The sequence below is a fragment of the Vipera berus genome (assembly GCF_964194415.1).
Source record: "Vipera berus genome assembly, chromosome: 6".
NCBI lineage: Eukaryota > Metazoa > Chordata > Lepidosauria > Squamata > Viperidae > Vipera > Vipera berus.
Window position 1 is genome coordinate 55,279,553 of NC_138208.1, and position 26,838 is coordinate 55,306,390.

Here is a 26,838-nt window from a genome sequence, read left to right on the forward strand (position 1 = left end):
ACTATATTTAAGACTTTTTGAAAAACGTATAAACAATAAGTGCTATTTTTGACTTTAGGTTTTTATAACAGCTGAAGCCTTTCCTTCACACCACAGCTTTTTTTCCCCTTTTTTCAACAGAGAAACCAATCTGGTCTTAGAGATTAAAATATCTATTGTCACTACTTGTATTACTTAAGCTTAGAAAGGTGAAACTCTTGGCAAGCGTATAAAAAGAAATAAAAGGTTTTACATCTAGAATTTATGCTAACCTAAATGTTAAAGCACAAGTTAAAAAGAACTACCTGAATTGATTGTACAGACAGATACTAACTAGGGCAGACATGTCAAACTCGTGATGTTGCGCAACGAATCAGGACTGTTTTGACATTGCGTCCAGCCTGTGGGCTGGCAGTTTGACACCCCTGGACTAGGGCTTCTTTTAAAAGATTAAATCTGTGTCACAGAATATAAGTTCAGCATGGGTGGAAGTGAAATCCGATGTATTGTAATTTGTCTTTTAAGCTCATCGTATTATTCCTATTGAGATTTTCCTCAGTCCTTTTAATTTCTTACTAAATCCTTTTTCATATTTTCTATTTCTGTTCTGTTCCTCTTTCACATTATTTTATTTACAGATAATCTTGTGTATCTTTTAAAGTGGTAAAAACAGAATTTTTGCCCTCTAATAATGCTATCTGCCTGCAAATAACTTGGCTCTTTAGTGTGCTTGCTCTACCATGTGTCTTTCACTTGAACCATTGTGTTCTGAAGACTGAATTATTATATCTTTTGCTACCCCGCGTGATGCAGAAAATAATACATGGAAAAGGGAATCTGCTTGAGTAGGCTTGCCTTGCAAACAATAGCCATTAGCATGAGACATTGCAGAGGAAGACATAATTAACCACTACAAGATATCCAAAGTGAATATTTTAATCTAAGAGTGAGATTCAATGTAATTATTACTGTAACTTGGACAAAGACCCTCTGTATTACACTTCCTGGGTTTGGCTTTCTGTGGATCTATTCTGTGGCAAGAAATCAATTATTCGAGAGTGCTAACTTGATTCTTAAGTTTCCTACGAAGAATTAAAATAGATTTATTATGTAAATCAAGCTATACCTAAAGTCATTTTTGCAAACCTGTTTTCAGAAGAAATGGTGAGAAGGCTCGAGTGCTTATTTCCCAAGTGAATGTTCCTGTATGCGAATGTATGGTTATTAGCAGCCTTCCTTGCCATTAAGAATTTTTTTTGCATAGGATACTTCGCAAAGGATGAGAATGGTTTCTCCAAACCATGGAGAAATTTTTTTGAATTCTACAATTTGAGAGAACTGTAGTTCAGATAACTTCATATTTAGAACAGGACAAAAAGTTAAAGGCAATTTTGGTTTTTTTTTTATGTTCTGGAAAATTTTAATTTGAGCATCATTGTTGCAGTAGTATGAACAAGGAACAGTACTGCAATCTAGACATAACCTAATTTTCCCTCCAATTTGCTCAGAACGACCCTCTTAATTACCAAAGCTAGCCTATGCTGCAATTTTGCATTGGATAAAGGAACATAAAGGAGCAACTGAAATTGAAGCACTCCAAAGAAAATTGAACACAAAGGGCTTTAAATTTAGATGGGAGGGAACACCCTAGGCTAAAAATTCATTAATATGTACAGAGCAATGTTCTGAGTTTTGTTTTCCAATAGAAACTGTAAATAGCATTTAGGAAAATTACTCTATGCTATGTTGATAACCTGATCGACACATCTGTACTGTAAAACCTTACTAAAAAAACCAACCATGTTTCCAAGTGTTACAGCAAAAAACAAAAGTAGAGTTATTATCTTCCATGGATCTTACTATGGCAAGTCACAGATCAGAGTAGTTATTCCTCAACTTATGATCATAGCTGACCTTGGAATTAAAGTATAAGTTGTGCTGGTCATTAAGCAGGTCATCACGCAACAGACCCGATTTTACATTCTTTGAGATGATCATTAAGCAAATTACCATGGTTGTTAAGCAAACTCATTGTCCACAATGGGCATTTTTTACAGATCCAGTAGAAAATGAGTTTCTGGGAACAAACATCATAAATTACAGCCACAAATGACTGCCAGTTGCTGGGTGTCCCAAATGCAATCATGCTGACTGGGGTGTGTGTGTGGAATGGGACTCTTAAGAACTTCAAATCCAGATCATAAGTACCTATCTGTGGCAAAAAACCTACGAGCTCTGTTTTTTTTGCAATTACTATTGCCATTTACACCGTCCTCACAGGTTTCCATTTAGTTCAGTATTCCTGGAGTGAAGCAATAAATAGGCTAGGGAAATGATAATATTCTAATGTTCTTACTGATCTTTCTAGTGATTTAGTGCTTTAATAATATGTGAGAAGTATTGTACTACTTGAACTCTTCGGTTACAGAAGAAAGAACATTTTAAATGGCCAGAAGAAAACTTAAAACGCATTTGTTACCGCCATATCTTTTAATCATGAAATCAACACAGATTCCTGCAGACAAGATCCACAGTACTGCTAGTAGTAGTATAAAACACAGCTTTTAATTTAAAAATAGTCTAGAGTTTGCCCACCCATATTCCTCATCTAACGTTTCCTACTTCAAAATACTAAAATGCTGAAAAACAGCTTGAGGTAAAATTTAAAGATTCAGATAGAAGATTTTCTCTTTAACAACCTGGGAAGTTACTGTCATGAATGAGTTTAAAAGGTATAAAAGATCTGAACACGTAATAGGGTTTGGCTCCAAAAAGCAGATTTAGTACGTTATTGTGCTTACTTGCCTAAATACATGCGCAAGTGACAATTCAGACTTATCCTGTACATAGCAATTTGGCTTTGAATTAGCTGTTACTTTTCGCATTGGTGCCATTAACTTCTTCAGTATTCGCCTGTTTTCCAGATGGTGAGTCAAGACTTGACATTCTCCAATGTCCATTCATTAAAGTAACTCGTTGGGTATAAAACAAAATATATGCCTGGGCCTTGCATACTTCCTCCATAGTGCACATGGTGAGCTTGGAATCATTGCAGTGTACCCAGAACCCTAAAACAACAATGAAAAAATAATAAAAATGATAACATTGATGTTTTCTTCTAAAAGCACAAGATTGATATTTTTATAATTTAAGAATCTATAGTTTATTAAGTATATAACTAACATTATGCTGAACCAGACCAAAGATTTAAGTAAAACAGCACTGCGCTCCCATAGTAACCAATCACTTCCACATGAAAGTCACAACCAAATCATTCATTTATGCTGTGTAGTGATTTGTAGAGGCAACATTCCTAGTGCAATGTACACACACACACACACACACACACACCTACCTTTCAAAGTTCTCCCAATACAAAAACAGCTGTATCTGAAATAATTATACGATAATTATATCTCCAAAATAATTATATCTCCAAAAATTGCCATAACCTTATCAATTGCATTTCTCATAAACCCAGTAATCTGCATTTCCATATGAATTACCTCCATCTGAATTATAGCAATAGGCAGTGTAGTGTCCTGAACCAAATCCTTTCCCATGATGCATCACAACAGCAGACAAATCATAGATAAAGTAATCTGCCATAAGGGATTTTAGAGATTTTCTGCAACAATAGGGTTCCATGTTTAGTATCTCATCAAAGTTGACATGCACACCAATCTTCTCACGATGATTACGTCCTGACCATCTACAGGAGGGAAAAGGAAACTTTTTTTCCTTGTTCATATTTTGAAAGAATTTGTTACTTATTTCGTTTTTATAAATTAACTTACTACTAAATAACATAGTAGTCCAATAGTATAAAAACACTGTGTACTACAGGAAGGAGTATGACTTTTGTTCAGAATCATAGCAATGAATCCAAACTGGGTAATCATCATATCGTCTGTTCAATGCAGGAAAATCAGAACTAGACAGCTGTAAAATAGCTAACTAGCCTCTGTTTGAAGATCTCTACTAACATTCTCCACAATGTTGCTACTTAAGTTGAGTTCATCTTCAAAATGTTCTTACATTTAAGAAATTTCATATTTAAAATACCTTGTAATTTAAGCATAAAAGATCTGCTGGACTTTATTTTTAGTCAAATTTCTATATATTGAGTTTCTGATTCACTACTCTTACAGGTAGTCCTTGTTTAATTACTGCCTTGGTGAGTGAGCCTTTATCATTATAACAGCGATGAAAACAACTTCACAACCAATTCTTCCATTTGTAACCTTCAATAAAGCAAAGCTGAAATAAGTTCATAAGCTTGTGGTTTCACTCAAGCAACTGCTTTGCTTAATGACTGAGATGCCAGCCCCAATTCTGGTTGCTAAACAAGAACTACCTGTATAAGGTTTCCACCTCCAGGGCGCTCCCAATGAAGCTCCCAGTGACTCGCATAGTATTCCTCTCATCTTCAAACTTTATGGAAAACCTTCACTTAAGTCCAATTGACAATTTTGCTTTCTCTCGTAAATCTACTTGTTTTGGAATGGGTAAAATGTTTAAAGTACTTTATATCAGCTGTAATAATTATTACATTTCTTTATTTATTTCTTTATTTATTTATTTGTTTGTTTGTTTGTTTGTTTGTTTATTTGTTTGTTTTTATATACCGCCCTTCTCCCGAAGGACTCGGGGCGGTGTACAGAGCAAGGTAAGTATACAGTAAAAACAATAGTAAAACAAATGAAACCCCAAAATCTATCAGGCCAGGCCGGCTTGCTGGAATAGGTAGGTTTTTAAGTCACGTCGGAAGGTGCGAAGGTCGGGGGCCATCTGGATTTCGGCAGACAAGCAATTCCAAAGGGTTAGCGCACCCACTGAGAATGCTCTCCCCCTGGGGGCCACCAGCCGGCATTCTCTGACCGGTGGCACCCTGAGGAGGCCCTCTCTGTGGGAGCGCACAGGACGGAGGGGTGTTGACGCTGGCAGTAGGTGCTCCCGTAGGTAATCCGGACCCATGCCATGTAGGGCTTTGTATGTCATCACTAGCACCTTGAATTTCACTCGGAAGGCAACTGGAAGCCAGTGCAGCTCACGGAGGAGAGGTGTAATATGGGAGTATCGGGAAGCCCCCAAAAGTGTTCGTGCAGCTGCACTCTGTACCAGCTGAAGCTTCCGAGTGGCTTTCAAGGGCAGCCCCATGTAAAGAGCGTTGCAGTAGTCAAGGCGAGAGGTCACAAGTGCATGGGTGACTGTACGCAAGGCATCCAGGTCCAGATAGGGTCGTAGTTGGCGCACCAGGCGAACCCGAGTGAAGGCCCCCCTGGTCACAGCTCCTATATGATCTTCTAAGGAGAGCTGTGAATCTAGGAGGACACCCAGGTTGCGAGCCCTATCAACGGGGGGCAATAACTCACCCCCAATATTAAGGGATGGAATACTCTGAGTATCCTGGCATGCCGGTATGTACAGCCATTCAGTCTTGTCTGGGTTGAGTTGAAGCCTGTTCCTCCCCATCCATTCCCGGACCGCTTCCAGGCAACGGGACATCACGTCGAGGGCATCACTGATGTGGTTTGGAGTCGAGATGAAAAGCTGGGTGTCATCAGCATACTGATGGTATCCTACTCCAAAACCACGAATGATCTCACCCAGCGGTTTCATGTAGATGTTGAACAGGAGAGGCGAGAGGACCGACCCCTGAGGAACTCCACAAACGAGAGGCTTCGGAGTCGACCTCTGTCCCCCTGCCAACACCGACTGCGTGCGTCCCAGGAGAAAGGAGGAGAACCACCGAAGAACCGTGCCTCCCACTCCCAGTCCCCTGAGGCGCCGCAGTAAGATACCATGGTCGATGGTATCGAAAGCCGCTGAGAGGTCTAATAAGACTAGGACAGAGGAATGTCCCCTGTCCCGGGCCCTCCAGAGATCATTCATCAGAGCGACCAATGCCGTCTCTGTGCTGTAGCCCGGCCTGAAACCCGATTGGCACGGGTCTAGATAATCCGCTTCATCCAGGACCTGAGGAAGCTGATGCGCCACCACACTCTCAACAACTTTCGCAAGAAAGCAAAGGTTGGAGACCGGATGAAAGTTATTCAATGTAGCTGGGTCCAAGGTGGGCTTCTTGAGGAGAGGTCTCACCACCGCCTCCTTCAAGGAGGCGGGGAAGCGACCCTCACTCAGAGAAGCAGATATGACCGCCTGGAACCAGCCTTGTGTCCTCTCCCGAGCTGCATAAGCCAGCCAGGAAGGGCACGGGTCCAATAAGCATGTGGAGGAGCTCAACCCCCTCATAATCCTGTCCACTTCCTTTGGAGTCACAGGATCAAACTCTTCCCAGGTGACGTCGACAAGACTGCCCGTGTCCTGTTCGCCAGACTCTGCCAGTTGGAGTCCAGGCCGGTTCGAATCCGAGCGATTTTATCCAACAGATATTGACCAAATTCCTCGGCTCGACCCTGTAAGGGCTCCTCCCTCACCTCTTGATTCAGAAGGGAGCGGGTCACTCTAAACAGGGCAGCCGGGCGATTATCTGTGGACGCGATGAGGTCGGAGAAGTAATTGGCTCTCGCCGCCCTCATCGCTGCGAGATAAGACCTAGTGTGGATTCTTAGTCGCAACCGGTCGGATTCGGATCGACTGGACCTCCAACGGCTCTCTAGGCCCCGTCTCCGACGCTTCATCTCCCGGAGCTCCGCGGTGAACCATGGGGCTCGCTGGGATCTGCGCCGGGTCAAGGGCCGCAAGGGTACAACTCGGTCAAGTGCCTCCGTGGCTGCCCTTTCCCAGGCTTCCACTAAGGCATCCGCCGAGTTGTGAGCAGGGAGTGCAGGTGGGTTCCCAAGCGCTGCCTGGAACCTGTCAGGGTCCATTAGGCGCCTGGGGCGGTACCATCTGGTTGGCTCCACATACCCACGGCGGGGGGTGGCAAAGCGGAAGTCCAGCCGTAGGAGGTGATGATCGGTCCATGACAGGGGCATAACGGTTGGAGAGCCCCCACCAAGATCATCACGCCACCGTCCAGATAAGAAAACCAAGTCAGGGGTGTGGCCTCCCTCATGAGTCGGTCCTGAAATTACTTGCGTCAGGTCCTAAAGACATTATAGCAATGTGGCTTAATGACCATTAAAGAAGAATACTTCATTGAAAAAAGTAAAAATAAATAAATAAACCTCACAAATACAATTTACGTTACCTGAATCGTTTAAGGTGTAACCGCAGAATCTGAGGTAAATGGCACACCAGAAGCTGCTTATGTGCCTCTGTGAGTAGAACAGGTTTAGAAGAAAATTTTCTTCGTTTTGCTGTAAGAAAAATAGCCTCCCTCTAATTTATAGCAGATCACATCATAAAATTAGATTAATACCATTTAATATGTGCATTAGATACATGATAAAAATACAAATGAGGCATTCTAGAACTATTCCAAAATACAGTAACAGAAATTTTGTGGATACCAAGTTAAATTAGAAGTAATCACTTTAGAACTATCATAAAAATAATTTTTGATTGGTAGAACAGTCAACATACAATTTAGATTGCAGTATACATTCACTGGTAAACATGCAAAATGTAATAGCCACTTGTGCTAATGATGTAAGCACAAAGTTTGTTTCACATTCTGTGAAATATTTTACATAGGCAACAATTTTTAAAAATAACCCTACTAGTTAGTTAACATCATATATGAAAATCAGATCCCTGAGTACATACAGTCTTTACTCACTGTTGCACTGGTTACAGGCATATATCTTCCCTTCTAAAGCTTCAGTTTCTGTAAATTTGGCCAACATCTCTGTCAACAAGCATGGATACTGACAGGTTGTCTCTCTCCCATTGCAGTGGTATCTTTCAGGAAATTCCAATGACAAGTCCCAGAAAGGCTCTACAGTATTTGATTTGTTGTCACACGCAAGGCATGTTACCTGTCAATACAAACCATCAGTTAATTTGAATTTCCAGTTCTATCATGTTTCCCCAAACATAAGATCTATCCAAAAATAAGCCCTAGCTTGTTTTTTTTACATCTGCGCCTTATAAGCCCTACACCCAAAATAAGCCCTAGCTTTGGGGCAAGCCTCACACGTAAAATTCAAGCTAGGGGAGTAGAGCTGCCCTATGCACCCTGGACCCACTTACCTTAGGACTGCTGTAGCCAGGCCTCCCATGCCCCAACACCTGTTGCACTACTGTCCGAGTTCTATGGCCGCTTGCGGCCGGCTGCATTTGGCGCATCATGCTGGTGCTGCTGCTCGTGCTGCCACAGCACAAGCCACATAGCCTCCTGCCGCGAACAGTGGCACCGGCGCGATGTGCCATGTGGCTTCCTGCCACGAGCAGCGACACCAGCAAAACACATCATGTGGCTTCCTGCTGCGAGTAGCCCCAGAACTCAGGCAGCACAACAGATGTCAGGGCGTGGGAGGCCTCGCCGTGGCAATCTTAAGGTAAGCAGGTAAGACATCCCATATATATATATATATATATATATATATATATATATATATATATATATATATATATATATATATATATATATATATATATATATATATATATATATATATATATATATATATATATATATATATATATATGTTTTCGTAGATTCTCGCGGGTGTCTGTATGTGTAGATCTAGAGTCTCGGGTTTCTTCCCGCGTTCCTTTCATCTTCAGAAAGTTGTGGCGACGTTTCGACGAAATCCCATCCGTCATCATCCGGCCGGAGTGTTCCTCCTGCTGCTTCCAGGAGCAATGCGTGGTGACTTCACTGAGCTGAATAGTGCAGGGTTGCACTTCCCCTCCTCCTCCGCCCAGCCTTTACTCTTCTTTCCTTCCACTTTCCGGATTAGGGCTGGGGAAGGAAGGAAGGAAGGAAGGAAGGAAGGAAGGAAGGAAGGAAGGAAGGATTTAGAGAGGAGGGAAAGGGGAGGGAGGGAGGAAGGAAGGAAGGAAGGAAGGAAGGAAGGAAGGAAGGAAGGAAGGATTTAGAGAGGAGGGAAAGGGGAGGGAGGGAGGGAGGAAGGAAGGAAGGAAGGAAGGAAGGAAGGATTTAGAGAGGAGGGAAAGGGGAGGGAGGGAGGAAGGAAGGAAGGAAGGAAGGAAGGAAGGAAGGAAGGAAGGAAGGAAGGATTTAGAGAGGAGGGAAAGGGGAGGGAGGAAGGAAGGAAGGAAGGAAGGAAGGAAGGATTTAGAGAGGAGGGAAAGGGGAGGGAGGGAGGGAGGGAGGGAGGGAACAAGCAAACGCTGCCCCAAAACTGGGGCGTTTCAAGACATGGCTCCTCCGGGAACAGTCGCTTAAGCTGCAGTTCATCCGGTTCCCCCAGCCTTTCCAAATATTCCAGGCTGGAGCATTCACTCCCTCCGCAGTTCCTCCAGCCATTACGAGCCGTTTCTGGTTAAGTTCAAACAAATACAAGCAGATTCAAGCCGTGGCTCTTTCCGCCCCGAAAATCAGCTGATCGGGCGTTTCAAGCCGTTTCAAGCGTGACTTCACTGAGCTGAATAGTGCAGGGTTGCACTTCCCCTCCTCCTCCGCCCAGCCTTTACTCTTCTTTCCTTCCACTTTCCGGATTAGGGCTGGGGAAGGAAGGAAGGAAGGAAGGAAGGAAGGAAGGAAGGAAGGAAGGAAGGAAGGAAGGAAGGAAGGAAGGATTTAGAGAGGAGGGAAAGGGGAGGGAGGGAGGGAGGAAGGAAGGAAGGAAGGAAGGAAGGAAGGAAGGAAGGAAGGATTTAGAGAGGAGGGAAAGGGGAGGGAGGGAGGGAACAAGCAAACGCTGCCCCAAAACTGGGGCGTTTCAAGCCATGGCTCCTCCGGCAACAGTCGCTTAAGCTGCAGTTCATCCGGTTCCCCCAGCCTTTCCAAATATTCCAGGCTGGAGCATTCACTCCCTCCGCAGTTCCTCCAGCCATTACGAGCCGTTTCTGGTTAAGTTCAAACAAATACAAGCAGATTCAAGCCGTGGCTCTTTCTGCCCCGAAAATCAGCTGATCGGGCGTTTCAAGCCGCGGCGTTTCAAAACGGCCACAATCTCCCGGCAAGACCTCCTCTGCAGTTCCTCCAGCCATTACAAAGCAACTCTGGTCAAATTCAGGCCGTTTCGGTCTAATTCAGGCAGATGCAAACAGATTCAAGCCGCGGCTCTTCCACCCGAAAATCAGCTGATCGGGCGTTTCAAGACGCGGCGTTTCAAAACGGCTACAATCTCCCGGCCAGACCTCCAGCTGCCTCACCTGACAATCGGGGAGGGGAGGGGAGGGGGGGAGGAAGGAGGAAGAAACCAGCGCACCCTTCGCCCTTTTATTGTCGCAATCGAAGAGGCAGGAGAATGCGGGGTGGGGAGGGGAGAGAGAGAGAGAGAGAGAGTAGAAATCCCTATTTTCGGAGCCGAGAAGAGAAGCGCGGCTACAGTAGTCGCTAGAGTTCCCCCCAAGGGGGCGGAGAAAGAAGAACTCTCGGAGCGTTTCTTTCGTAAATACGCGCGCAGGCACACACTCGCCCAGCCGCGCGCTTCGCCCAGCTTCTCGCGGGGAGTTTGCAAGCCCTTCGTTTCTCTTCAGGGCCGTCAGAAGGGCGAGCAAGTCTCTGCCCTGCCCTGCCCTGCCGTGGGGGTGGGGAGCCAAGCGCGCTTGACGTTCCTGGAAACGAGAAGGGCCTGCGGAGACTGACACCAACCCGAGTGCCCAAGCGGGTCTTCTCAGCATCAGGCAAAGTAGCTCACATGCAAAACAAGCCCGGCAGAGGAGCCGGAGCAGCTCCGCTGCTGGGGGCGCGTCTCGGCCGGGCCTTGCAGGATCTGGGCCGGGCGCCTCTGCTCGCCGCTCCGGCTCCTCTGCCGGGCTTGTTTCGCATGTGATTCTGGGCCAGGTGCTGCTGAGGGCGAGCAGAGGCGCCCGGGCGACCCCAGCAGCGTCAGGCAAAGTAGCTCGGCCGCGCGCAAGTCCTCGGTAAGTTCTTTTTTTTTTGTTGACTGGAGTATAAGCCGAAGTGGATTTTTTCAGCCCAAAAAGTGGGCTGAAAAATTCGGCTTATACTCAAGTATATACGGTAAGTAAGCTAAAGTTGTTTAATTGGAAAAGGTGGTACCATCATAGACAAACACAGTTCTAACAGGATTAAATACCCATTCTGCGGCTAAATGGAAGTAATTTTTCATTTAACCAAGCTCTTAAATTATGGAAATGCTGTTGCTTATTTTTACTTGTTCTACTGAATTTTACTTTATTTTACTTTTGAAATTACCTCAAGATCTTTACTAAAGAACAAGTATTTTTTATACTTGTTAAAATACAGGTAGTCCTCAACTTCCAAAATTTCATTTACTGACCATTCAAAGTTACAATGGCTTATGACCATTGTAGCATCCCCACGGTCACGTGATCAAACTTCAGACACTTGGCAACTGACTCATATTTATGAGAGTTGCAATGTCCTGGGGTGATGTGATCACCTTTTGCAAACTTCTGACAAGCAAAGTCAATGGGGAAGCCAGATTCATTTAACAATCGTGTTACTAATTTAACAACTGCAGTGATTCATTTAACAATGGTGGCTAGAAAGGTTGTAAAATGGGGCAAAATTCACTTAACAACAGTTTCATTTAGTAACATAAATTTTGGGGTCAATTGTCATAAACTACTTGTAGTTCTAAAGATTCATCTACAGGGAATCCCTGTGAAATGTAAATAAAATTAAAATTAAGTTCTGTTATTAAATATAACAATAAGAGCAGAAAAGCCTTCAAACAGTGAAGGCCATAAAAAGATGAACTTAAAATCTTTGTCCTTGTACTTTTTAAACACATTCTGCTTGTGTACGAAGTCTGTGTAACTATGACTTTACACAATCATAATATGCTGGCAGAACTGTAAGAAACAAGACAATTCTTAATTTAAGAAATAAGTGATATAGCAGGCAGGGACTAAAGCCTGCTTGAAACAGTACAAAATATTGCTTACTCAAAATTCAGTACTAAGTTGGATTCTGATTTAATATAAGACAGTAAGGAAGCTGAGCCAGCAATCTTATACTACATTGAATTTTCCATCACTCATTCACTGAATAATCTTATTCTAAAGTATTTACCTGACTTAAAAGCTGTCCATGAAAAATAGTGTTGACCACATTCAAAACTTTTTTAATGAGTTTCCTTTGAGAAGCTGGAATGAGGGTCGGGCTTTTTGCTCTAACTGTCTCCAATTCTTGTTGGACTTTATCCAAAAGTTCACAAAGAAATTCCTGAGCATCTTGTTGGGCATAACCATGGAAGGCTGGGATTAGTCTCCACACAGAATGGAGCATTGCAAAAGGAGACACCAATGCCCACTTGCCAGACCACATAACTTGAAACAAAGTATGTAATTCATGACAAAGAGAAATGTACTTTGAACTTGGTTCCTTGGGCTGAATAAGTTCCATATTTCTATTACTTGATCCACCACCACTTAAACCTGATGATGTACTAAATCGCCTCGTGGAAAATGTCTGGTGCTTAACCAAGGTTTTGTGTTCTTGAACATCAAAGCTAGCAGATAGAGGCTGCTTTGTAGATGATCTTGTTCTGCCACTGGCTCCAATTGCTAACAACTCTTGTGTTTGGTTTAAATCAAGCTTTAAAAAACATTCCCTAAATATGAACAAATGACTCAATACCTGAAGAATAGAGTTCATATAGCAAGTATTTCCCAAGTTTCGTAGTCCTGTCACACCAGGAGTCATAGTAGATCTTCGTTTGGCTGGAGAGTCATTAATTTTTTTTAACTTTGCATCATCTGAGGTAGCTGTTACTTTCAGCTCTATATCAGAGCCCAAATTTTGTGGCATTTTTAGTGCACAGACTGAAGATTCTTCGTTTTGTTTTTGCAAGCGAAAGCTTTTCCTTGGTGGTATTTTTTCCATTTCCTCCTTCAATTGACGTTTCCGCTCTTCTCTTTTCTTCCTAGCATTGACTCGTCTTTCTTCTGCCTGTTCACACAGCTTATCTTCTTCTAAAATCCTTTTCCCAGTTGGTGTTAGTTCAAACCAAGTTCTAAATACTTTGCCCATTAATGCATGCCTCCTGTGCCAGAGGGCTGTGAACATACGGTCTTGACTTCGAAGCAAAGCTCGAGCATTATTATGTGAAAGATCATCACTTATGCCCATAGATCGCAAAATCCTACCACTCCGAGTAGTACAATCATAATTCTGGCTCTTGATTGCACTTAATATACTTCGTAAAAGTTTTATGTCACCAGTTGCATTATCATTAAGAACATAATCATCACAAAGGTAGCAAAAAATGTACAGCTCATTTACTTCCAATGCTACTGGATGATTGCTTTCCTGAAAGTGCTTTAGTGCATGTTCTTCAATATATCTTCCACAAGCAACATGAGAGCAACTGAGACAGGCCCATACAGATTCTGTAGTATTGCATACCATACAATGCCATTTGTGAGGATTCACAATTGAATGGTCCTGGGCAAGCCGCAGTCGGCCTACATGCTTACATTTATCCATTGTCAATCTCACAAAGTTGAGAATATACTATAGAAATTCATCAGCCCAACAGTTTCTTAGGTTTTGCATTTTCGCCTGAAAATAAGGGGAAAAAAATAGATTTCATTATGCTTTTAGTATCATGCCACAAAAAATGAAATGATTAAGACTCTTACATCAATAACACAATGAAAGTAAGATATATGTATATATATTCATAATTGTCTCTAGGAAGCTATGTAAAAACATTCGAATTTGAAGTACTGTTTCATGTTCAAAAAATTATTTTGATGCTGTTCTGTCCATTCTGAAAATGGTCCGAGGTGAAAACAGCACTCTTTGTCCCACACAGAGATTTCGCATCCCACCAGGCTCAAGGTTGACTCAGCCTTCCATCCTTCCGAGGTAGGTAAAATGAGGACCCAGATTGTTGGGGGCAATTAAGCTGACTTTGTAATAATGCCGCTTGGGGGGGGGTGAAAGCCCTAACAAGCAGGCATATACATAGAATGAAGGCTACTGCTAAGCTTGTAAGCCGCCCTGAGTCTTCGGAGAAGGGCGGGATATAAATGGAATTAAAATAAATAAAAATAAATAAATCACAGTAACTAAAATCAACTCCATTTAGAACTGTGTTTAAAGAAAAGAGAACACACAATGTATATTTATAATGACTGACATACTGTGGCCCAATTTTTAGCCATTAGGCCCTAGGGATCTTAGTTTAACGTATCACAGAGACAGAGACAGACAGACAGACACACACAGAGAGAGAGAGAGAGAGAGAGAGAGAGAGAGAGAACAGGTGAAAGATTATAAAGAGGGGGAAAAATTTGAAAAGAAAAATGACAATAAGGCAACTCTGTTCTCTTTTATTTGTCTTCGTAGCTTTTCAGCATAAACTGCCACAACCATAGAAACTACTTTAAATCATTTATACCAGGGGTCCCCAACCCCCGGTCTGTGGACCAGTACTGGGCCGCGGCATGCCAGCAACCAGGCTGCACAAACAAGTAAAGCCCCATCCACGAGATGCAGGCAGTACATGAAACCATGCCCCCTCCAGTCCACAGAAAAACCTCCCTCCACGGAACCGGTCCCTGGTGCCCAAAAGGCTGGGGACCTCTGATTTATACAAAGGTTCCTACAGCTAGAAAAAAACAACCTTCTGTTATTTGTTAGCCAAGGATCCTTCATGTTCTATCTATCTGTCTATCTATTTATATAACCCATGAGTTCAAAAACAATCTCATATCTTGCAGTATATAATTTACAAAAAGGAAGAAAATGATATAGGTAGTCCTCGACTTACGACCACAATTGAACCCAAAATTTCCATTAAGACATTTGTTAAGTGAGTTTTGCCCCATTTTATGACCTTTCTTGCCACATTTGTTAAATGAATCATTGCAGTTGATAACCCAGTTGTTAAGCAAATCTGGCTTCCCCATGACTTTGCTTGTCAGAAAGTCGCAAAAGGAGATCACATGACCCAGGGACACTGCAATCATCAGAAATATGAGTCAGTTGCCAAGCATTTGAATTTTGAACATAAGATCATGGGAATAAAGTGTGAAAAACAATCGTAAGACACTTTTTTCAGTGCCGTTGTAACTTTGAACAGTCACTGAATGAACTATTGTAAGTTAAGGAATACCTGTATATTACAGGATAATTTCAGGAAGGTGAAGTGATAAGGATTCATTAATTTAAATAGTTAATCTAGCTTTTTTTCTATGCTTAAAGATATTTGTTACATAAAGAGGTATTTGGTACAAGAGGCAACTAACTGTTGAAGATGGTCTGCTGACAAATAATGATAATAGGACACTTTATTTCTTGCAATACAACTAACAATACCATAAACTCTAGAGCAGGGGTGTCAAACTGCCAGGCCACGGCCTGGATGCATCATTGGGAAACCACACCCACCCCATTGCCGGCAATGGCAAAAAAGCTCCTATACGTTGCGCAACATCACGTGACGTCGCGAGTTTGACATGTCTGCTCTAGAGCTATAATCAAAGCCAACTATGTGAAACTTTAATATGCTAGTTAGAACCTTAAATATTTCAATTTAATTGTAGGGAAGCTCTTCCAATTAAATAATGATTTTTAAAAATAATAAAAATGTTTTAAGTAGAAATACGTACTCCTTCTTAAGTCTTTATTTAACAAAAATGCAATCAGTGTACCAACATGATTAGATTCATAATCTAAAAATATTTTATACTAGTAAAACAGATTCTAAACTCATTATCAGTTATCTATCAGATGCTGTAACTGTTATCAATATTAATCAGTATTTGTTTCATATCACTTCTATGTTAAAAATCATTTTACCAATTAAATGGCTAACAAGCTAGTCGAGTACCTTCTTGATCACTGGTAGTTAATAAAGCTAACATATAAAAGACTGCAACAATTACAAGAACAAAATGCCAGAAAAAAAATTACTAGTTTGTTCTTTATTATATATATGCTGCTTGTTGTACTGTGTATAGCTATCAGAAAGAGATGCAGCATAGGGGATTTGTCTAAATAAGAAGTATGTGTAAATAAGTATGTAACTTCAGCCTCATTCAAGCAATGAGCCTATATGCAACGCTGAAAACTTAATATCTTCTAACAGATAAAAAGCAAACAAACAGTTCTCCATAGCCCATCCATTCTTGTGACCCAAACTTCATTCTCTCTTTAAAGCAATTCAGAAATGCTTGATAATTTCTGTAAAATTCTTCCAAATAGATATTTTTCTTTCCTATCCCTCAGTGGACAGATGCATCATGAGCAGGTGAACTTCAGTTACAACAGTAACCCAGTTAATAAACACAGTGTTATTAAATGAGGTATAGGCCACCAAGAAGTCTTTCAATGATTAGATCAGACCTGCTTGGGTATAGATTTGGGGCAGGTCATTCATCCCAAAATATGCTCAACAGTTATAGCTAGACTGAAATTTGGATTCAAATTCTAGCCTATCAGGAAGATCACTGGATGAATCTGAGCCAACTTCCTTAATTTGACATTCCATACAGGACTGTTATAAGGATAAAGCTAAAAAGAAGACATATGCATTGGGTAGGGGAATCCGTGAAAAAAAAATGAATAATTGTAGCCCAGTGAATACTGTATATTCATTCTATGCCACAATATTTTTGCAGATGCAGAGATACATACTGAATAGATTCAAGACTGTAACTAAAATTTCTTTCAAGGTCAACAGTCCACTGTTATCCAAATTTACATATTGTCAGGACCCACCTCAATCCACATCTTAGGAAATAAGAACTCTTGGATGCAAGTTTAGTCCAAAAGGAAAATGTTTACTAGGAAGGAATCGATTGTGGGAATACAAGACGGAATCTGAGAAAAGTTACATTTCAATCCTATATAAACCATTCCCATTCCAGTCCCTCCCCTCATCCATTTGGTCAGGCTATCGTCAGTTGCTAGGTGTCAGGTCCTTCCATGGGAAAGGGAACTCTCCTTGGTTTTATGGTTATTGCTTCCCTTTTCCAGTTGTAAATGAAGACACAAACCAGATCTGTCTGTCCCCCTCCCTTCCCCCGTTAAAACATCCCCTGTTGTTTGAAAATCGCTTTAGTAACCATCCTCTCCCCCCCCCCTCGGAGAGATGGCGGAATCCCCAGTAATAGCACGTTGTTCTACCTATACAATTATGAAATGTGATATAAATGGATTCTGACATTCGGCTCTCCTTTCAGAAAAAAGATGAGTCCATCTGTGGGGAAAGAAACCATATAAATGTTAGCCTGGTTTGTTTGGATATTCTGTATGAAACCTCTTAAGCAACTTAGGTGCTTTAACATGGAGTTTGTTAACCCACTCGTTTTCTGAGGAGGGGAGGTGTTTCCATGCCACTAAATATTGTATCGTTCCATGGTGTTTTCTGGAATCTAAGATTTCTTTCACTTCAAAATGTTGTTCTCCTTCCACCATGATGGGGGGGGGTGGTGGTGGGATTTTTTCTCGTAGTGGAGATTGTTGTTCTCTCTTTAATAGACTGCAGTGGAAGGTTGGGTGTATTCGTCTAAGATTTTTGGGTAGTTCTAATTCAACTGTTACTGGGTTTATGATTCTTTTAATTGGAAAGGGTCCAATATATTTTGGTCCTAGTTTTTTACAGGGTTGGAGTGATTTCAGGTATTTTGTGGATAAATATACCATCTCTCCTACCCTAAATAGTGTGGGATCGGTTCTTTTTTTGTCTGCCTGTGTCTTGTATGCTTTTCTGGCATCTTCCAACGCTTTCCTAACGATTGGCCATGTATTTTGTAATTGAGCAATCCATTCCTTCAGATCAGGGATAACCGGTTCTTTTGGGGTTAGTTCTGGTATTGGGTTGAAACTCTGGCCTGTAGCTACTTGAAAAGGAGTGTAACCTGTGCTTGAGTGGACTGCATTATTATATGCTACTTCTGCAAAAGGCAGTAGGTCCGTCCAGTCGGACTGCTGAAAATTAATATAGCATCTCAGATATTGTTCAAGTATATTATTAAGTCTTTCAGAAGCTCCGTCTGTCTGAGGATGGTGACTAGATGACAGTCCTTGGGTGGTTCCTAAGAGGGATAAAAATTCTTTCCAAAATGCCGATGTAAATTGCACCCCTCTGTCAGATATGATGCGTTGTGGTACCCCGTGCAATCTGTAAATATGCTGTACAAAAAGTTTTGCTAATGCTTTTGCAGTCGGGATTTTTTGGCAAGGTATGAAGTGTACTTGCTTAGAGAACAGATCTGTGACAGTCCAGACTACGGTGTTTCCATTACTTTCTGGCAGTTCTACGATAAAATCCATGGCTATTTCTTTCCATGGGGCTGAGGGGTTTGCCACCGGTTGTAACAGGCCTGGCGGTTTCCCTTGCAGTCTTTTGGCCATCGCGCAAATTTGACAGCTACCCACATAGCTTTCTATGTCCTTTTTCATAGATGGCCACCAAAATTGCCTTTTAGTTAAGTGTAGGGTTTTTACAAAGCCAAAGTGTCCTGCTGATTTTGTATCATGGCACAGTTGCATGAAATTGATTCTCTGTGTGGCAGGTATATATAGCTTCTCCCCCACCCACGGCAGTCCATCTTTAATTGTGCACACGTTTATTTTTCTGGAACCATTCATCACTTTCCAAAGATTTCCTGAATTCTATTCCAGTTTGGCTATCTACCTTCGGCTTCATTTTTTCTTGTGCCCTGGTGGTGACTGGTGCTGCCAGTTGTTGTTCCGGTACAAGTGGTTTAAAGTCAGTAACTCTTGTGCTGTTATATGGGGCATGCGGGATAATGCATCTGCCAGGAAGTTCTTTCCCCCCGGTAAGTGTTTGAGAGTGAAATTGAATCGGTGAAAATGTTGGGACCAGCGGGCTTGCTTAGGAGTGAGCTTCCTGGGCGTTTTTAGTGCTTCCAAATTTTTGTGGTCTGTCCAGACCTGGAAAGGTATTTTATTTCCTTCTAAAAATTGGCGCCATGTTAGTAATGCCCACCTCAACAAGAATGCCTCTTTTTCCCATATTGGCCAGCGTTGTTCTGTTTCTGTGAGTTTTCTGGATGTGTATGCGCATGGTTGCAATGTCCCATCATTTTCTTGTAATAGTACGGCTCCTACCGCTACATCACTCGCATCTGCCTGTATTACAAAAGGTTTATCGGGATCTGGGTGTTTTAGGACAGGTTCAGCAGAAAAAAGTCTCTTTAGCCTCTCAAATGCTGCTTGACATTCCATTGACCATTTCAGAGGCTGGCTGGGTTTCACGGGTGACCCCCCCTTCGTTTTCAACAAATTTGTGAGGGGCATGGCTATTTGGCCAAATGCGGGGATGAATTGGCGGTAGAAGTTTGCAAACCCCAGGAAACTTTGCAATTGCTTCCGTGTGCGGGGGGGTGCCCACTCTAGTACTGCCCTGACCTTCTCAGGGTCCATTTCGATGCCCTCTGGAGATATGCGATATCCCAAGTAGTCGATTTTTTCCTGATGGAATTCACACTTCGATAATTTAGCATATAAGTGGGCAGCTCACAACTTCTTCAGGACTGCTCTGACTAGTTTGATATGTTCCTCTTTGGTTTCTGTGAAGATAAGGATGTCATCGAGGTAAACCAGGACCCCCTTATATAGGTGCTCTCTCAGCACGTCATTAATTAATTGCATAAAGACTGCGGGGGCCCCTTGCAGTCCGAATGGCAATACTTTGAATTGATAGCACCCCATTGGGCAGTTGAATGCAGTCTTCCATTCGTCTCCTTCCTTAATCCTAATACGGTAGTATGCTTCCCTCAGGTCTAGTTTGGTAAAAATCTTTCCTTTCGATAGGTGGGATAACATATCCTTCATTAGGGGAAGGGGGTACAGATTACATTCACTAATTGTGTTCAAATTTCTATAGTCCACAACCAAATGAAAGGACCCATCCTTCTTCTCCCTGAACAGAACCGGGGCGGCCACTTTGGGTTTGGCAGGCTCAATAAATCCTCTTTCTAAGTTTTTCTTTATGAATCTCTCCATTTCTGCCATTTCCCTTGGGCTCATGGCATACATCCTGGGTTTTGGGAGTTTTGCCCCAGGTTTGAATTCTATGGTGCAGTCTGTGGGGCGGTGGGGGGGAAGCTCATCTGCTCTTTCCTCACTGAAAACCTCAGCCAGGTCCCTGTATTCCTCTGGTATCTCTGGTAATCCCTTCTCTTTCCCCACTGCTGCTGTCTCCTCCCTCTGGGTTGGGGGGGTGCTTTTGGAGTCTACGTTCTTCTGCCCCCCCTTTGGGAAGTTGAGTTCTGCTGTCCTCCAGTTTATCCCGGGGTTCCATTTCTTCAGCCATTCCAGTCCTAGGATCATTGGGCATTCCATGCCTGGGGCCACTATAAACGTTATGTCCTCCTCATGGGGCCCCAGTGATAGGTGGATTGGTAAAGTGGCTAGGGTGGCTGGTCCTCCCCCTGCTATTGTCCCATCTAATTGACTAAAAGAGATTGGATGTTTTAGCCTCCTCACTGGGATGCTCAATCTCTCCACCAGCGTTGGGCTGATAAGGCAGCGGATGCACCCAGAGTCTATCAGAGCTTTTATTTTGGCTGCTTCAGGCATAGGGGAAGCTAATATAGTCACTGTCTTAAGTATGGGTGGAAGGGGTCCACTTACCAATGGTTCTCCCTCTGAGCTGTCTTCCGAGTTGTCCACCGTCCCTGTGGTGCAGGCCGGAGTCCAGTCCCTGTTCCTGGCAGGAATTGTGGACTCTACAGCCTCTGTCCCCTTCATGGAAGATTCTTTTGTGTTGCCTTGGGGCTTCCCCGGCTTCTTGGAGGATGATGCCTCTGGTTTTCGTGGGGGGGCTTTTGAACGACATTCTGCAGCACGGTGGCCCTCTCTCCCGCAGTTGAAGCAACTTGTTGATTTTTTGGCTGTAGCTGGTGGGTTTTCCCCCTCGCGTGTTTGCTCGGGTGGCAGGCGGCCCCATGGTTTTCCTCTGCGGTGTCTCTTCAGTAGGTCTATTTCCACTTCCTCCGCCAGGATGTACCAGTCGTCAAGGTGGGGTGGGTCTCCTCGAGGCAGGCAAGCATCATACAGGTCGTAGTTCAGACCGTCTTTGAAATGGCTAAGGAGGATGTCTTCTGGCCAGTTCAGCTTGCTGGCAATGGCTCGGAATTCTTGGGTATAATCAGCCACTGCTCGCCTGCCCTGCCTCACCGTTTTGATTCTCTCCCGGGCCTTACGGTCAGCCAAAGGATCCTCGAACCGTTGCCTCAAAGATGACATGAATCGGTTGAAGTCGTTGAGTTCTGGGGCGTTGGAGTCATGCAAGTTCACCACCCAGTCTGCAGCCATCCCGTCCAGGGCAGATTGCACAATTCGGATGCGTGTTTTGTCACTGGGGATGTCCCGTCCATACTCTTCCATGTAGCTGAGGACTTGGGTTAGGAAAAATCCCAGTCGTGATGGCTCCCCCTTGAATTTGACTTCCAGGGGCGGGAGTCTTTGGCTGGAGAGTTGTCTGCGCCGTGGCCGGTATCGCTCCTCATCCTGGTCCCCATCTGTGGTTCTGGGGGGGGTGGGTACTGCTGAGGCAGCAATTCCTGTTCCATTGGATGGCCCCGGGGTTTCAGGTGTTGGATCCCCTCCGTTACCTTTCCAGTTGCGTCCCCAGGCGCTGCCTCGGTTGCGATTTTCAGCTCTCTCCTCCCTCAGTGAACTCAGGGTTGCTTTCATCAGATCAATGGCCTTTTCCAGGATCCACTCCTCCTCGCTGGCGTGCAGGGAACTCTCCATCTCTTGCCTCCATTCCGGTTGGTGGTTACTACGCCTCAGGGTCTTTTCTCCCAAAGCCTTTTCCCACTCACTTTTCCTTCCAACGCCCATCGACCACCGGGGTTTTCGGTTGTACTGCTCCACCGCTTCTTCCCCGGGGGAATATGCTGCTTCAGTTTCCCATTGTCTCTGGGATTCCATTTGGGGGGAAGACTCCCCCTCCATGGGGCTTCCCTCCTCTCTTGCTTCGTCGCCAGACATTTGTATTTGTTGCAAAGTCCCCCGGTAAGGTTTTCCCTTCCAGGTTGACTCTTAAAGCAGATTCCGTCTACTGTCAGGACCCACCTCAATCCACATCTTAGGAAATAAGAACTCTTGGATGCAAGTTTAGTCCAAAAGGAAAATGTTTACTAGGAAGGAATCGATTGTGGGAATACAAGACGGAATCTGAGAAAAGTTACATTTCAATCCTATATAAACCATTCCCATTCCAGTCCCTCCCCTCATCCATTTGGTCAGGCTATCGTCAGTTGCTAGGTGTCAGGTCCTTCCATGGGAAAGGGAACTCTCCTTGGTTTTATGGTTATTGCTTCCCTTTTCCAGTTGTAAATGAAGACACAAACCAGATCTGTCTGTCCCCCTCCCTTCCCCCGTTAAAACATCCCGTTGTTTGAAAATCGCTTTAGTAACCATCCTCTCCCCCCCCCCTCGGAGAGATGGCAGAATCCCCAGTAATAGCACGTTGTTCTACCTATACAATTATGAAATGTGATATAAATGGATTCTGACACATATAGGTAGTCATTCCTTAGGGACGCGGTGGCTCAGCGGGTTAGGACGCTGAGCTTGTCGATCAGAAGGTCGGCAGTTTGGCAGGTCGAATCCCGAGTGCCGCTTAACAGAGTGAGCGCCTGTTACTCGTCCCAGCTTCTGCCAACCTAGCAGTTCGAAAGCACATAAAAATGCAAGTAGAAAAATAGGGACCACTACAGTGGGAAGGTAACAGCGTTCCGTGCGCTTTTGGCGTCTAGTCATGCCGGCCACATGACCATGGAGATGTCCTCAGACAAGCGCTGGCTCTTTGGCTTTGAAACGGAGGTGAGCACCGGCCCCTAGCCGGAAACAACTAGCACACATGTGGGGGGGAACCTTTACCTTTACTAGTCCTTCCTTACTGACTATTCATTCAGTGACCATTTGAACTTATGAAAATAGAGATTTATAACTGGACTTCAAAGTTGTAGCTATCGCATCATTGTTATTCAGATGCTTGGGAACCATTGATAATAGATGCAGCATCCCATGATCACATGATCACCATTTACAGTTGGTTTCTGATGAGGAAAGTCAATGGGGAAGTTGGCAGGAAGTAGCAAGTTGTGACATGTAACACTGCACTTAACAACCAACAAGAATCCATTTAAATTCATTTAACAACTGCAACCAACTAGTGTCATAAGGTCATGTGATGTTGCATTTCACACCAGTCCCTATTGTAATCAGTAAGAACTATCTGTACTGGAATTTTCCTGTTTTAAGGTCATCTGAATGCCACAGTTACAACTTCTCTTAGGTAATAAGAACAGTCCGTTAATGGGAAAGCATGTCAGTACAAATTGTGTTTCAATGCTCATTAAAAGACTACTTTGGTAAGTTTGTACATCAAGCTGTGGATTCTTTAATTGTTGTGTACTAATTAAATCATAAAGCTGACTTCTTAATCAAAAAGTCAGTTTTACAATTTATTCAAAAGCAAAGCATCAATCATTAAACATACCGGTACGTAAATTGTAATATGAGATCTCAGAGTGATATGAGGGGCCATCATGACCATAGATATATCCAACCCTCTATTTCTACCAAATTATTAACATTTCCTAAAGCTGTATCGCTACTTTTAACTTAGCACATTTTCTTTCTCAATCATGTGGGATGGGATTTTTGAGAAGATGCTCAAAAGTGAAAAAAAATGTTTTGCCTACAGTTCACAGTGGCAAGGACACTGCAGACCAACACACTTTCTAGGATAGAGAAATCTAAGAGAATTAGAACCTCAATTAAACATTACCATTTAGGTGGTCCAGCTTAGATTTCAGCCAGTTTATTCCATACCACTTGCCCAATTTCCCATTATATCCTCTCATAGTTTCCCCAAATCATTCAGCTATTCACTGTTTTTTTCAGCTATTCTTTGTTTTTTTTACTTTTGCAAATATCAAGATTGCCCAAAGCCTGCTGATACTGGTGCTTTAGTACACAATAAAACTTCATACAAACTTTATTCCCAAGAATTAAAACTATTTCTTAATATAAGAAGTATATTAAGTCCTTGACGTATGATCACATGTTCAGCTACTATTCAAAGCTATGAAGCTAAAGGACCTACTACCTTTTTGCCCTGTGGTCACGTGATCAGAATTCAGGCGCTTGGCAGCCCACCCACACTTACAACTGTAGGGTACTTGCTTTTAGCCATTTGACTCCCTATATTCTGCAGCCTCTTACCCTGACCTTTTCTGTCTTCTTGCTCCCACTGCTGACAAAGCCTGCCGGGTTTGGCCCTTTGTGAAGCAACTGCTGGCTCTTCAAGGCTTTCTTTCCGAGGTTGTACATGGAGGTTTCCTAAGTGAGACATGGGGAAGATGGCTCACATGGTTTCTTTGTGAAGGGCCAGGATGGGAATGCCTCATCAGCAGTGGAAGCAAGAAGATATCAAAGGTCAGCTGAGGCAGCAGGAGACTTGGGAGTGCAGGTAGCAAGGATAGGTAAATCTGGGACTGGGCTGAAGCATTTCCCAGGATGCTGAGGCTTAGAGATGCACTGTTGGAGGTTCCCAGGACTCTGAAGCTTTGGGTCCTGCTGTTGGAGTTTCCTGTGGTGCAGCAGCTTTGTCATGAAGGTACGGGCCCCATTTACCCAGCCCTGCTATTTTGCTGGATAATACAGAATGCATTCCAATTCCAGAAATGAGATACTTTAAATATATACTGTTTATTTCATTTTTTTATTTTTATTATTTTAATTCCATTTATATCCCGCCCTTCTCCGAAGACTCAGGGTGGCTTACAAGCTTAGCAGTAGCCTTCATTCATTGTATATGCCTGCTTATTAGGGCTTCTGAGACAATCTAATTGCAACCACACACCAAGCAGTTAGCAGATTTGTTAGTTTACTTTACTTCACAGCAGCTACTGGAGGAGATATATTAAGAATAAATGATCAAATCCTACTGGTCTATTTATCTTAAATCTTATCTTTTGTAAGGTTTGCTCATTTTAATAAATGTTATCTGCAGAAAATTATATATAAAAACACAGCATTTAGATACATACTCCTGAGAACAGGAAAATGAATGTTCCCTTTATTTTCCACTATATATTGACTATTAATCTTGTATCTCATCTGTGTTAGCCATCAAATAAATGCCAGAAGTTCCTCTCAATCAATATGTCAACTTTCAAAACAAAGATTCATGAGGAAGACAGTGTTTCCAGAAAAAAGGCAGCCAATTTAATATCCAATTACAACTCTTTCTAGACTAATTTTTAGACATTTCCAGCAGTACAAACATATTTTAACTGCAGCAACTACTTTCTCCAGAATGTATTTCTATTACTCTGCCGGCAGAAATCTTAATCGGTTCATAACTCTTCCTTCTTTCATTCTCTCTCTTTCTGGTAAGATATAGCTAACTCCTAAAATGAAAGCAAGAGTAACACCGTGATTGGATCCATTCATCCTGTTACACTATGGGTTGTTGAATAAACTCCATATTTGCTGGCTTTCCAGAATACACCGCGATGAATAAACACACGAGAAAGTTTTAAACACTTCCTTATTAGCCAACCATTTCAGTAGCTGAAAACAGCTTTAGCCTATAAAGTTCAAAACCTCTGTATTACTGAGGGGGGGGGGAGGAGGAGGAGGAGAGAGAAAAGAGCGACAATAAAAAAGAGAATTACGAGAGTGGATTAGAAGAAGACAGGTAGAAAAATTAACCCGCTCAAAATTCCGGGCTCTTTTCCCAAGTCAGTATTGGCGCTTCCAGATTTCGCCTTGTTCCTCCACACCCCGGAGGCAAAACTGCATTTACGCGAAGTCGGCTTCCCGGACCGGCGGGAGAGGGAGTTCCTCGCCCAGCTTCTTCGAGGAGGTCAACACCGAGCTCTGGGACCAGGACCGGGCTGCCCCAAAAGATGGGTAGGGCCAAAGGTCAGTGGGAAGTAACGGGCATCCCCTACCTCCTTCCCGCCCCCGCTTCCACCACGGCTGCCCCCACGGGGGATCCCCGCTACCGCCAGGAAAACCGAGACACGCCAAAGTCCGCCAGCTCTCACCCGACCGGCCCGAGTCATGTCGGTGGCCGAAGCCACTCAGCTTCTCGGTCCCCCACGCAACCGCCGCTCTCGCCAAAAACCCTCGCTAGGAGCCGCCATCTTAAGAACCTCGGGTTCTGGGGTTCTCAAGCCCCGCCCCCTCGGCGCGTCAGGCCGCGCTCCCTCGGGCAGCTCCTCTGCTGCGGGGATTCCTCGTGTGAGTGGCGCTAGCCGTGCGTGCACTGGAGGTGGACAGAATTGCTATTGGTGCACTTGTCACGATAGGAGCTTTCCGCGTCTCTCGAGTCGTGTTTCCTCTCTGCGATAGTCTTGGCTACCTGAACTATGGTTTTACTCTACTCATATCAGTTACCAGGATTCACATAGTGTAGCACGCTGGACCAGAGGCGGAACCACAACCGAGAACTGGAAAATGAGCTGCATCGCAAACTAACCGGCCATTTTTTTTAAGCCTTTTTAGCTGATAAGCACAGTGACAGTCTTTATTTTGGGGGTGGAGGGCGGGGAGTGTTAGGAATGATGTAGCAGTTTATTCAATAAGCTAGCGCCTGGTTTAGCTAATTTGCCAGCCCAAATAAAGTGGAGCCTACTTAACGTTTAGAAGATGGAGATCATCAGACAATATCTGGGGGAAATGGGAAGAGGTTGGGATAGTGGGACAAATCCATACAGACAGTGTGACTGAAAGGTTTGCTCCCATGAAGGATTTGTCTGTCTATAGAATGTAAGTTTACATATTGTATGTTATAATGTTGTTTGCTCTTCAAAAGTGTGGTTGGTGAACCCAACTATTGTAGATAATACACCACAGTACTTAAAACCATTTGT

General features: G+C 43.3%; 1 protein-coding gene across 5 annotated transcripts; it reads right to left on the reverse strand.

The window, feature by feature from the left end:
• Positions 1–1,788: 1,788 nt before the first annotated feature.
• Positions 1,789–26,129, reverse strand: USP44 (ubiquitin specific peptidase 44). Of its 5 annotated transcripts, none has more exons than XM_081331709.1 (6): positions 26,011–26,129; positions 12,026–13,516; positions 7,667–7,865; positions 7,136–7,202; positions 3,486–3,691; positions 1,789–3,047 (listed from the first exon to the last, which is right to left on the reverse strand). In XM_081331709.1, the coding sequence occupies exons 2-6, from the start codon at positions 13,439–13,441 to the stop codon at positions 2,845–2,847; spliced, it is 2,091 nt and encodes a 696-aa protein (XP_081187835.1). In that variant the 5' UTR covers positions 13,442–13,516; positions 26,011–26,129; the 3' UTR covers positions 1,789–2,844. The 5 variants fall into 5 exon arrangements, with proteins under 5 accessions (XP_081187835.1, XP_081187832.1, XP_081187833.1 ...); XM_081331706.1 differs by having other exon boundaries at positions 7,136–7,244; XM_081331707.1 differs by having other exon boundaries at positions 7,136–7,244; positions 25,915–26,104.
• Positions 26,130–26,838: the final 709 nt, after the last annotated feature.

Bases quoted from the DNA above. Each gene is read 5' to 3' on its own strand.
- USP44 (XM_081331706.1), bottom strand. From the start codon at position 13,441: ATGGATAAATGTAAGCATGTAGGCCGACTGCGGCTTGCCCAGGACCAT. The intron at 7,866-12,025 runs GTAAATACTTTA...TTGTATTGACAG, and splicing joins ATGGACAGCTTTTAAGTCAG to GTAACATGCCTTGCGTGTGA. The intron at 3,692-7,135 runs GTAACGTAAATT...TCCCTCCTGTAG, and splicing joins TTACACCTTAAACGATTCAG to ATGGTCAGGACGTAATCATC.